Raw genomic sequence first — 14,211 nt, forward strand, 5'->3', positions numbered from 1 at the left:
ATGGTTCTTCTATGACCGTGAGTCATATCGAAAAAATCTCAACATTAAACACTTCACTTCCTGATACTTATTGTATTCCCCAATTCACTCTCAATCTTATATCTGTTGGTCAATTATGTGACTTCGATCTAATTGTCATCTTTTCTGCTTCTGGTTATTGTGTGCAGGATCCAAAGACGGGACAAACTCTTGGGATAGGCCGTAAGGTTGGACGACTCTTTGAGCTCATCAATCTTCACCTTCCATCTCGTTTTTCCTCATCAGTTCAGAAAGCAGCCCCAGTCTCATCTACCCCATCCATCAGTCTCTGGCATTCTCGTCTGGGTCATGCTTCTATTAGTTATCTTCAATTTTTAGCATCTAGTGGTTATTTAGGGCTTGTTAATAAAGAACAATTTGATTGTCTTCCTTGTCAACTTGCAAAACAATCTGCATTGCCATTTCACAAAAGTGATTCATTTTCTTCTGCACCATTTGATTTGATTCACTCTGATGTTTGGGGCCCATCTCCCACTGCTACTATGGGAGGCTCTAGATATTTTGTAATTTTTATTAATGATTACTCTCGTTACACTTGGATATTTCTTATGCATAATCGATCTGAATTACCCTAGTTGTACCTTGAGTTTGCTACCATGGTCAAAAACTCAATTTTCTTGCAATATCAAAGTGTTTCATGCTGATAATGCTGCTGAATACACAGACTCTAGAGTCATTACCTTTCTTCGTCAACATGGCACTCTTCTTCATCGTTCATGTCCAGGCACTTCTCAACAAAATGGGCGTGCTGAGTGCAAACACCAAGACATTCTCAATACCGTCCGTGCTCTTCTCATATCTGTTTCGTGTCCTGAACGCTTTTGGGGTGAAGCTGCTCTTACAGTTGTTTACACCAAGAATCGCGTGCCTTCTCCCATCATTGGGAATCAATCACCATTTAAGCGTCTTTATGGTCACCCTCCTGACTATAACACTCTTAAGGTATTCGGTTGTGCTTGTTTTGTTGTTCTTCAGCCTCATGAGCGTACCAAATTGGAATCTAGATCTCGACTATGTTGCTTCTTGGGATATGATGTTGAACACAAAGGCTACAAATGTTAGGATCCTTACTCCAAACGTCTCCGAGTATCTCGTCATGTCGTTTGCTGGGAACACAAGATGTTCACCTCCATATCCAAGTTTCACCTGTCACATGACAATACCTCTATCCTATTCACTGACCTCTCCACAGATCTTTTTCCTGACACTCCTAAGACAAACTCTTCTTCTGAGTCAACATCTCCACCAAGACATCCTATCTCTTTCTCAGATATGTCGTTACCAACTAACATGTCTACAGATACCTCAATTGAGTTATCCACCTTGCCTTCTTCTGAGAAACTTGTCTCTTCTGATGGATCCGTTCCAACGACTTTTGATCTCCCTACTCGATGAAGTGACTGGGTAAAAACTCCTTCTGTTAATCTTTGTGACTTTGTTGTATTTTCTACTATTCTTTCTCACCATGAACCTCAGTCTTATCGTGAAGCTAGTTTTGATCCTCTTTGGAAGAAAGTAATAAATGATGAACTACAGGCACTCGAAAACACTCACATTTGGGATTTAGTGGACCTACCAAAAGGCAAACATGCCATGGGGTGCAAGTGGGTTTACAATATCAAAACTCACTCTGATGGGTCCATTGATCGATACAAAGCTCGCTTAGTAGCTAAAGGGTTTACCGAGGAGTATGGGATTGACTATGAGGAGACCTTTACCCCGGTTGCCCGCCTCACTTCAGTTCACAGCTTAATTGCAGTTGCCGCCGTCCGTCATTGAGAATATTTCAGATGGATGTGAAAAATGCTTTTCTTAATGGTGAACTTACTGAAGAAGTTTATATGCGCCCTCCTCCTGGTTTTCATCATCTTCCGCATCAAGTCTGCAAACTTCGTCAGGCTCTTTATGGTCTCAAGCAAGCTCCTCGAGTTTGGTTTGCCAAGTTCTACACCATTGTTGGAGATTTTGGGTTCACTTCTAGCTCACATGATTCTGCTCTTTTCATTCGCAAAACAGACTAGGTTACTATCCTTCTTCTCCTCTATGTATGATATGATCATCACTGGTGATGACACATTTGGAATTTTGGATCTCAAGACTTATCTCAGCCAACATGTCGAAATGAAAGATCTTCGAAAGCTTAGTTACTTTTTGGGACTTGAGATCACTTCTAACTCTGAGGAATATTATCTTTCGCAAGCAAAGTATGCTTCTAATCTTCTTACTCGAGCGGGACTCACAGATAGTAAGACATGTACCACTCCTCTAGAGCTCAACTCTAAACTCACTCCCATAGATGGTACACCTTTGGATGACCCCACCTTGTTTCGCCAGTTGGTTGGTAGTCTTGTTTTTCTTACAGTTACTCGCCCTGACATCTCTTATGCTGTCCATATTGTCAGTTAACTGCTCTCTGCTCCTTGCACATCCTATTATGCTGCAGTGCTTCGCATTCTCAGGTACATCAAAGGGACCCTATTTCATGGTCTCCACTTCTCATCTCACTCTTCACTCGAACTTCGTGCCTACTCAGATGCAGATTGGGCAGATAACCCCACTAATCGTAGATCTACCACTGGGTATTGTTTCTTCCTTGGTGATTCTCTTATTTCTTGACACAGTAAGAAACAAACAGTAGTCGCTCGATCCAGTACAGAAGCTAAGTATCAAGCCCTTGCTGATAAAACTCAGGAACTTCTTTGGCTTCACTGGTTACTTGAAGACATGGGCGTCACCCATTCTACTGCCACTATCATAAACTACGATAATCAAAGTGCTATCCAAATTGCTCACAATGATGTATTCTATGAACGCACAAAACACATTGAAATTGATTGTTACTTTATACGTCATCATCTCACCCATGGGACTATTGGACTGCTATCAGTTTCTTCAGTCGATCAAACTGCTGATATCTTCACTAAAACGCACCCTCCTGGACGCCTTGAGGATTTAGTTTCCAAACTCAAGTTGGTCTCCATTTTACCACCTTGAGTTTGACGGGGGCTGTTAATGTATATACAATGTAAATGTTAGTTAGTCCCATATTGGTTAGAAAGGAAAACATTCCTCTCAAATTAGGCTATAAATATGATACCTCTCTTGTAAGCAAATCACACTATTCAATACAATTCTCTTCTCTTTGTATTGTCTTATTTTCTCGCTGAAATTCAACTTAAAGTATATGGCTTTTGTGCGTTCCTATTATGAAAGATTAAGAACTTCAATATTGTGCGTTCCTCTTGAACCTAGACGCTGATACCTATTTTTAACGAGAAAATTTATGAGGCTATGTCGACACGATTTTCACTTTCTTAAATATGATTATTTCTAAAAGAAAAAACAGTGTTCTAAAAAGCATGTGCTTCGACATTTGATAGTAAGCGTGAAATTAAGTAGCCAACTGTTAAGTTAACTGCCTAATCACGCCTAGGCCTGCTTTATTAATTATTTTATTTTTTCTATTTTAAAAAAGCCTTTATTTGATTTAGTTTCAAGTTTTTCCTTTGAAAATTGTATAATTGATTAATTATAAAAATTATTAAATAAATATAATATTTTATAATTTTAGATGTTTGGTATGTATTATTTTAATTATTAAACGATTTTTAGAATGACTAAAAATTTATAATGATAATAAAACTTCAAAAAAAAAAAAACTCTTTTTTACTCCTAAACCTCATCTAAACTGATCTAGACTCGTAAAATTTTAAGATTGGCCTTCACGTCTAACCATATTTTACGTTTTTTAGAACACTTGGGGAAAATGTGTGAAATTTCTTGAATTTGCCTTGTCAATATTTATCCATTGAAATCATATATATAGAAGTGTCTTTTCAATTGAAAAGTGTTATTTCATGGAAATGTATTGATTCAAAATGTCTATAAATACCGTGATGATAAATTGGTTGACACCTCATGAAGCCTTAATGAACTTGTCAAGGATAAGGCCTTGAATCTCATAAAGAGAATGACAAAATCACAATGTTAGAGAGACGAGTTCTATCGCGCCATGCAGGATTTATTATTATCAGTGACAGTGGCTACCCACAATCAAATGGGTTTTTGTAATTGCATGCAATTGCCAACTCCTGTAATTTTGTTTAACCATGGGAAAATGTGTGTCGAGGAGGTGCGTGTATTGCACACAAAAACCCAATAGTTATATTCGTGAACCATTTTTCGACTCGATCAATATATGGTGCTACGTGAAAATTGAATTTGGGTCTATGTGATGATTGTGATCAAATTTCAATGGCCCAATTTAAGTTTGGTGAATCATAATAGAAAATGAGGCAGCAATATCTTTGAAACGAACAAAAAAATGACTTTTCATTTCTATTTTGTGAATTGGCAGTCTTAAATGTGATAGAGAATGAGCTCTCAAGATACATTGACATTCTTGGTCATTTGTATACTGACTAGAGATGGAATAAAGTATTTATCCACTAGATAAACATAATAATGGTATGATCGAACTAAAACAAAAAACAAAAATAGTGCACGAATATTATGTTGCTAAACTTGATCTTACTTATCATGGGTGTAAGGGTTGTTTGCACTATATGCTCAACCAAACATCGGATTTAACTCAAGTTTTGTGGGGGTAGCAATACCAGCATATTACACTCCAATTGAGGAATTGTCAAGGTAGTTTTACCTAGAAATTACATCTTAATACCTTATATATCATACAAAATATTTCTATAAAGATGAAAGGTTGAAAGCCCTTATAAATGTAAAAATGCTATGCAAAGATGACAGACCCTAAAACAAAAGTAGTTAAATTGGGTAAGAAAATTAGTAATTGTATTATAATTTAAATTGGATTATTTAGTACCAAGGATTCAAAAACACTACTAAATATGTTTTACTATAACTATGACTAGAGCAATTGTGTTTTAAAATTTCTTTAAACAACTTTTGAGTTGGATGATCAAATTAAAACTTTAGATAAAGCTAGAAATAAGCACGTGGTTTCAAAATTTTTCTAGAAGGATTCCTTAATTGGTGATTGTGTGTCTATTATCTGAATTAATTGTAATAACTAGTTATATTTAATAAGACACAAAATCTATCGTCATGGTAAGTTTAGACATACACGTAATAGATTGAATATCATTTGACATTTGCTCTCAAATGGAACAATATTGGTTAATTTATGAACATATGATAATCTAGTGGATTCGTTTACAAATAAGTAATCTAGAGACAATAGATTGTGCATTAAGGAAAATTAGTTTAAAGCTTAAAATATTAATGGGTCAACTTAATGGAAACTTAATAAGGAGGATGGAGATCCCATGGACTCGTTGCAACAAGAAAACTACTTATGAATGACATTATGAGAAGCACTTATGATTTTTTTACTCCTCATTTCAATTATGCAAATAAGTGAAGGCCTAAAGCTAGCACGAATCGACACAATTCAATGTTTTATAGCTCCTTTCCAGAAAGATTGTCTTATTCTACCTACAAAAGATTACTGGAGATAAGCTATATTTTTAAAGATGACTACATCTTATAAACAGTACAAATAAAGAATTGTACGAACTTGGCCAGTTCAATAAAAAAATTGCTTAGACGAATTCTCTGGCACAATTGCAAAACCCAAGAAGGTTTAGGGCCAAAAATAATACACTTATGAGAGACTATTTATTTGTTCTATTATCCAGGCTTACAGTAATGGTCGACAGGTTAAAATGTTGCATTCGCTCATTAGACAAGTGAATCCGATAAATTCTTACTAAGGAAAGTTCAAATGTAAACTACCTATATCATGAAGCCTTATCTTTCATATAGTACTTTTCTTCATCTTCCTTGTTCTTGATCAATTTCTTTCCTTCATGTGGATGATCATAATTTTTTTGAGTCTGTTAACGATTAAAATGTGTTAGTTGAAAAAGTTTCTAATAGGTGTGATAAATAAACCTGACTTTTCAAATAGAAATGGTAAATATTGAAGAATCATGATTTTTGAATTATGTGTGACTATTCAAAGAAGTGTATAAATGAATAATCATGACCATTATTTAGAGTGCTGTACATCTAGGCCGTCGAATCATATTCCAATTTGAAATGGTGCGATCTAATGGTCCAAATGAGATTGTATCAAAAGATGCTATCATTTCGAAAACTCACAGTGAAATCTATAAATTAGATCCTTCTAATTCCATTTTCACTACAATTAATTAATATATTCATATTCAATAGCATCCGATTTAGAAGAGTATAGTCAAGTTTTGGTTTACCAGATAAAATTAATAGTATGTTATCTTAAGTTTGGAAGAAACATTGTATCTTGAAGACAAACGTTCATTTGATCATATCAATATCAGTGAGGGGGCAACATATATCTTAAAAACATTTTCAATCACATATCTCCTTTCATTTTATCTCCTTCTAATAACTACATTTTCTATGTTTCAGTATGTCCCAATTTTGTGCGTATTTTAATGCGTGTATATTGGTTTCATTAACTTGAAACTCTATCCGGTGTTTTTCACCACTAAATCACGATTAAATTATATTTACACGCACCATTTCTGGCAAATGAATATAATTATACACTAATTTTCCATCAAGATACATAACAAAAGAGTAGATTGTGACACTATTTCTCCTGTCACTAAATGAAACAGAAGCTTTCATAAATTAGCATCCGTACATGGATGCAATTCTACTTGAAGATGACTTTGTAATTCGTGTTTCGTGTCACGTCATACCGGAACACTGACAAGTATCACCAGCCAATGCGATGAAGGACTCTTCGTTAGTACAAATGCAAAGAGAGAAAGTCCACAGCCGGGATCTCTCGACTCTCTACTTTTATTAGGCTGTAAAATATTTTTATATGACTTGTGCTCTATATCGAGCAGCTTATTCATCATACTGTAGTATATACATAATACAAATATTTAGCTTAAACAGTTAGTTAAAAACTGTTGTAGCTAGTATGGCCACTCCCCCTGCCAGTTACCAGGAGGATCGTAGCTGCAAATAACATAATACCATCCGTTATTGCAACTAACCCTAGCACATCCAATTCTGACAGAATCCCTCCAGACAACCTGCGTGTAATGTCCACACTGCTGTCCAGTTGCACATGTGTTGGAACCATAATTATAGTACTGCTTCTCCGCAACCCACAAGTTAACCGCGGCCGTGCCTGTGAAGGAGGAGGCACTCCCCTTAGCCAGGTTTTCGCCGTAAGGACCATAGGAGTGGACAAGATTGCAGTCGCCCTTTCTTTGATTCGCGTAGTTCTGTGCGTAGGTTTCAAGTGTTGTGTTCCATGTTACGACCCCTACGCCCACTTGGCCACGCGGCGTGTTGTGGGCATTCACGTAGTCTTGGTTGGAGTTTTGGGCGTGAGACGGGACAAGAAGGGATAACATTATGAAACAGAGAAGGAAGAAGAAGATTTTGAGTAATGCCATTGTCATTTTCTGTGATGGGAAGAGGAGTTTAGACTGTGGATGAGAAAGAAAGAGTTCAACGTTCAATATTTATAAGCACCACAGGGTGAAAAGGGGGTGTTTCATTAGGGTTGAAGATTGTACCATTTAAACAAAGGCATCCTATATTATATATATTAAGTTTAAACTTATCTATAAGTTGTTTATTTGTCGAAAAAAAATATTTGAGTTTAAGTTTTGCCTCTACACATCTATGAAAATTTCGCATGTGCTAAGTTTACGATTGAAAAATGGATTCCATCTTGCATGCGAAAGGCTTTGTTAAAAACGTTATCAGCCTATATAGATTTCATCAACTTTTCCACATCAACCAAATCCATTATCAAAGTGCACATAAACAAGTATGGTATTTATGACTTCTCAACCAATGAACAAAGGATGCGAAGTTCAACAAGATGAGTAAATATATAACAGAGGCTAATTATATTCACACTACAATTTTTATTTATTGCACCACATTTTAATTGCACTTACGATTCTTAATATTTGCTCATTATAACACTTATATTCATAAAAATTTTTCACGTCATTATTATCATCAAACTTTCAATTAGTTTAATACATTTTGCATTTGATAACAGTTTTTTGTCCAAAAGTTCATTGAAATGATTTAAAACAACTTATTTTTTCTATCATATTTTTAAAAAATTAATTAATTAAAATTGAAAAAAAAATACTTTTCTCTCATTTCAAAGCATGAAAATAAAATATTCTGATATAAATCATCATGAAAGACAGGACGTACTAATTAGTGAAAGATTGAAGATAAGAATTTAACGAAAAAAAAGTTATGAAAATAATTGATACAATAAGCAATGTTTGAGGAGCATAACTGCAACTAAAATGTGGTACATCAAATAAAAATTGTGGTGGTAATATAACTGCCCTATAATAGATTCAGTTATAAATTAACAAATCAAAATTTGCTACATGGCATTAATCAAATGAACCATTTACATCCAAGGTTTTTGTGAAAATTTATAGATATGGGCCACTTGAGAATGACAAGGATAATCAAACTTTGAATAGCTTCCTCTCAAATAATCATTTTTCCACTTCCAACTTTTTAAGCACCATATTAGTGAGTTAAGGAGGAAAAGTCCTGATTAAGTGAAAGGAATTTATTGATCATCATTAAGAGATCAACGGAGATAATTTTGATAAATATACTTCAGCTTCAAGCAACTTGCAGATAGCTTGTGGAGATTAAAAAGGCAATAGATTTTTTAAAGTTATAAGCAACCCTAAAGTCATAAGAACTTCCCCTTTGGACATAATTAATTTTGAATCTGCATTTGTTTTCTATACACTTTCCTATAAAAGAACAGAGTGAGTAGTGCTAAAGTTTAGGGTTTCTATAAATTAATTAAAAGCAAATTTATATGGCTTGTACGATGTGTCCTTTGAAAAGCAAGGTCCCTCTTTTCGATTTACATTCAAGTCCATTGCATTATTAAGCTCTTGTCTGAACCACATTATTTTTATAAGAATGCATTTTTAAATAATATATTGATTAAAAATATTTGGTTAAAAAATAAGGAAAAAGTTTTAAATTTATGTGTAATATTATTTTATTGAAAAATATGTAGTTGAAAGGGTATTTAGCACAGAACTTTCTTATTTTCAATATTATTGTGCAAAACGTCCCTACATTTTATTTTTTAGCACTTTTACCCTTATATTTACCTTTTATTGCGAAAATCATCATTTCCATCAAATTTCTCGTGTAAAATGACAAATATACTCCCTATTTAAATAAATTCATAAAAAAGAAAATAAAAGTTAAAGACTAAATTACAATCATACTCTCAAACTTTTTTAAAAAGTGTAAATAAGTCCAAATAAATTATTAAAAGGGTAATTAGCATAAAACGTCCCTGTCTTTCATTATTATTGTGCAAAACGTCCATACCTTTTATTTTTTGATATTTTCACCCCTATTTTCATATTTCATTGCAAAAATAATTATTTTCATCCATTTTCTCAATTAAAAATTGTAAAATAACATATATACCCTCCTCTTTAAATAAAAAAAATAAAGGATAAATTGAAACTATACTATCAAAATTTTAAAAAAAAAATACAAGTAAATTCCAAATAAATAATTCAAAAAACAAAAATCACTTTCTTTTTTAATTATTTATTTGAAATTTATTTGTACTTTTTTAAAAATTTTGAAAATGTAATTGCAATTTGTTCTTTATTTTTATTTTTATTTTTTTATGTATTTAAAGAGGGGTGTATATTTGTTATTTTACAGCTTTTAATTAAGAAAATTGATGAAAATAACAATTTTCGCAATGAAATATGAAATAAGAGTGAAAATGTTAAAAAATAAAAGGTATGAAAGCTTTACACAATAATAATAAATGGTAGGGACGTTTTGTGCTAGTTACCCTTTTAATAATTTATTAGGATTCATTTGCACTTTTTAAAAAAGTTTGGGAGTGTGAATGCAATTTATTATTTAACTTTTCTTTTCTTTTTTTATTGTTTTATTTAAATATGGGGTATATTTTTTATTTTACACGAAAAATTTGATGAAAATGATGATTTTCGCAATAAAATGTGAAGATAAGGGTAAAAGTGTCAAAAAATGAAAGGCATGTATGTTTTAGATAATAACATTGAAAGGTGGGGACGTTTTGTACTAATTACCCGTAATTAAAATGATGTCAAATTATTGTTTAAAAATGTATTTTTTTTGAAAGAACGTGGGACAAACATGGCCTAACTTTCCTTATAAAAGTGTCAACTATTAATTTTCCAAAAAAAAAAAAAAAAATCCATCTTGTCTCTTTAGCTAAATAAGACGATCATTAATTTCAAATTATATGATATATATATTCAAGTTGTGTCTACTTATTTTTATTAAAAAAAAAAATTATGTGAATCCAATTTTTTTTTTTATCAATAAATGTTAATATCATTAATAAAAAATATTCATATACAAGTACACCGGACATTTCCGGCAAACAAAAGCCAATGTCACATACAATTCTCCGGGCATCTCCAGGAAATACAAAATAAGTGAAGTGCAAAAGAAGTCAATGACCCGACGCTAAGGATTCGAAATGGATCAAGACATCCGGATACAAAGAGAACATAACTTTGTATACGTGCATCTTGATCTGTCTCATGATGGAATCCAAGTAAGGTGAAAGGTCTTCAAAAATCCTATTCCATGTAAGCCAAATGTAGTATACAGTGCTCGGAAGAGCAATCCTCTTCACTTTACTTTGCTATGACGTCCCACGGGCCTCCTTTTTCAACTACTTAAGAGCATTAGCAAGAGTTAACATAGATCTTTTGATGCCGAGCTATCGCCTAATATTCCCCCATAAGGTAGATGTGAAGGAGCATTTAAAGAAAAGATGGTCGCAAGTTTTCGCGAAATGCCCACAAAACACACAATTACGATCAATATCCAAAAATTGCAATTTTTCTTTAGTTAGGAGTTTAGATTGAACCCCTAACCAAAGCAAAAAGGAATGCTTCGGAGTAATGCACGATTTTCAAACTTCGGTACCCCAAATCTTGAATGTACCCTTAGGCCTAAAGAAATTATAGGCAATTTTTGCGCTGAATATATCTCCTGTTGAGCAACCCATAAACTGTCTCCTGCAGTGAACTGTCTGCTGTCTACTAAACTGTCTGAGTTCTGCCCAATTTAGCCCATGTTCTGTGGGTGCCCAACAAGGTAATTTGGGGCTAAACCAGTAGACCGAGGTAGTATAATTCAGTAATGCCATTGTGATTTTCTGTGATGGGAAGAGGAGTTTAGACTGTGGATGAGAAAGAAAGAGTTCAACGTTCAATATTTATAAGCACCACAGGGTGAAAAGGGGGTGTTTCATTAGGGTTGAAGATTGTACCATTTAAACAAAGGCATCCTAAATTATATATATTAAGTTTAAACTTATCTATAAGTCGTTTATTTGTCGAAAAAAATATTTGAGTTTAAGTTTTGCCTCTACAAATCTATGAAAATTTCGCATGTGCTAAGTTTACGATTGAAAAATGGATTCCATCTTGCATGCGAAAGGCTTTGTTAAAAACGTTATCTTAAAAAATTACATGACATGCATGTGCTAGAAAGGGGTCCACAGACTAGGCATCGATAGATTGTATTATAAATTAAAATAATAGAATAAAACCGAGTCCACATCCCCACAAGGTGCGCTGTATCAAAGCCAGCTAACCATCTATAAGACAAATCATATAGGAATTCACAATAACCTTAGCGAGCCTATATAGTTTTCATCAACTTTTCCACATCAACCAAATCCATTATCAAAGTGCACATAAACAAGTATGGTATTTACGACTTCTCAACCAATGAACGAAGGATGCGAAGTTCAACAAGATAAGTAAACATATAACAAAAGTAATTATATTCAAGCTACAATTTTTATTTATTGCACCACATTTTAATTGCACTTACGATTCTTAATATTTGCTCTTTATAACACTTATATTCATAACGATTTTTTACATCATTATTATCATCAAACTTTCTATTGGTTAATACGTTTTGCATTTGATAACAGTTTTATGTCCAAAAGTTCATTGAAATAATTTAAAACAACTAATTTTTTCTATCATATTTTTAAAAAAATTAATTAATTAAAATTGAAAAAAAAAATACTTTTCTCTCATTTCAAAGCATGAAAACAAAATATTCTGATATATAGGACGTACTAATTAATGAAAGATTGAAGATAATAATTTAACTAAAAAAAAAAAAGTTAAGAAAATAATTGATACAATAAGCAATGTTTGAGGAGCATAACTGCAACTAAAATGTAATGTATCAAATAAAAATTGTGGTGGTAATATAACCGCCCTATAACAGATACAGTTATAAATTAACTAATCAAAGTTTGCTACCATATTAGTGAGTTAAGGAGGAAAAGTTCTGATTAAGTGAGTGGAATTTATTGATCATCATTAAGAGATCAACGGAGATAATTTAGATAAATATATTTCAGCTTCAAGCAACTTGCAAATAGCTTGTGGAGATTAAAAAGGCAATAGATTTTTTACAGTTATAAGCAACCCTAAAGTCATAAGAACTTCCCCTTTGGACATAATTAATTTTGAATCTGCATTTGTTTTTGTATACACTGTCCTATAAAAGAACAGAGTGAGTAGTGCTAAAGTTTAGGGTTTCTATAAATTAATTAAAAGCTAATTTATCCTGCTTGTACGATGTGTCCTTTGAAATCTAGCAAGGGCCCTCTTTTCCCTTTACATTCAACATCCATTGCATTATTAAGCTCTTTTTTGAGCCACATTATTTTTATAAGAATGTATTTTTGAATAGTGTATTGATTGAAATGTATGGTTAAAAAATAAAGGAAAATTTTAAATTTACATGTAATAATATTTTACTAAAAATGTGTGGTTGAAAGGGTAATTAGTACAAAACTTCCTTTTCTTTCAATATTATTGTGCAAAACGTCCATACCTTTCATTTTTTAGCACTTTTACCCTTACATAAATACCTTTTATTGCGAAAATCATCATTTTCGTCAAATTTCTCGTGTAAAATGACAAATGTACTCCCTATTTAAATAAATTCATAAAAAAGAAAAGAAAAGAAAAGTTAAGAATAAATTACAATCATACTTCCAAAATTTTTTAAAAAGTGCAAATGAGTCCAAATTAATTATTAAAATAGTAATTAGCACAAAACGTCCCTACCTTTCATTATTATTATGCAAAACGTCCCTACCTTTTATTTTTTGACATTTTTACCCTTATTTTCATTGCAAAAATAATTATTTTCAACCATTTTCTCAATTAAAAATTGTGAAATGACAAATATACCCTCCTCTTTAAATTAAAAAAAATAAAGAAAAGAAAAATAAAGAATAAATTGAAACTATACTATCAAAATTTTCAAAAAAAAAAAATACAAGTAAATTCCAAATAAATAATTAAAAAAACAAAAATCACTTTCTCTTTTAATTATTTATTCGAAATTTATTTGTATTTTTTTGAAAATTTTGAAAATATAATTGCAATTTGTTCTTTTTTTATTTTTATGTATTTAAAGAGTGGTGCATATTTGTCATTCTACAGCTTTTAATTAAGAAAATTGATGAAAATAACGATTTTCGCAATGAAATATGAAATAAGGGTGACAATGTCAAAAAATAAAAGGTATAGACGTTTTGCACAATAATAATAAAAGGTAGAGACGTTTTGTGCTAATTACCCTTTTAATAATTTATTAGGATTCATTTGCACTTTTTAAAAAAGTTTGGGAGTATAATTGCAATTTATTATTTAACTTTTCTTTTCTGTTTTATTGTTTTATTTAAATATGGGGTATATTTATCATTTTACACGAGAAATTTGATGAAAATGATGATTTTCGCAATAAAATGTGAAGATAAGGATAAAAGTGCCAAAAAAATGAAAGGCAAATACGTTTTGCACAATAACATTGAAAGGTGGGGACGTTTTGTACTAATTATCCGTGGTTAAAATGATGTTAAATCATTGTTTAAATTATATTTTTTTTGAAAGAATGTAGGTCAAACATGACCTAACTTTCCTTATAAAAGTGTCAACTTAAAAAAAAAAAAAAAAAAAAAAAAAAAAAAAAAAAAAAAAAAAAAAAAAAAAAAAAAAAAAAAAAAAAAAAAAAAAAAAAAAAAAAAAAAAAAAAAAAAAAAAAAAAATT

At 31.9% G+C, this 14,211-nt stretch overlaps 1 protein-coding gene and 1 pseudogene across 1 annotated transcript; one reads left to right on the forward strand and one right to left on the reverse strand.

Moving 5' to 3' along the window:
* Positions 1–3,033, forward strand: part of LOC111412750 — a 6,724-nt pseudogene extending 3,691 nt beyond the window's left edge.
* A 3,602-nt stretch (positions 3,034–6,635) lies between these two features.
* Positions 6,636–7,741, reverse strand: LOC111412882 (pathogenesis-related protein 1A-like). Its single transcript, XM_023043750.1, has one exon. It carries the CDS (start codon positions 7,482–7,484, stop codon positions 6,990–6,992), a length of 495 nt encoding a protein of 164 aa, XP_022899518.1. The 5' UTR covers positions 7,485–7,741; the 3' UTR covers positions 6,636–6,989.
* Between the last annotated feature and the right edge of the window lie 6,470 nt (positions 7,742–14,211).

The sequence above is a fragment of the Olea europaea genome, chromosome 16 (genome assembly GCF_002742605.1).
Source record: "Olea europaea var. sylvestris chromosome 16, O_europaea_v1, whole genome shotgun sequence".
Taxonomy (NCBI): domain Eukaryota; kingdom Viridiplantae; phylum Streptophyta; class Magnoliopsida; order Lamiales; family Oleaceae; genus Olea; species Olea europaea.

Excerpts from the sequence above, each read along its gene's own strand:
- LOC111412882 (XM_023043750.1), bottom strand. The coding sequence starts at position 7,484 with ATGACAATGGCATTACTCAAAATCTTCTTCTTCCTTCTCTGTTTCATA.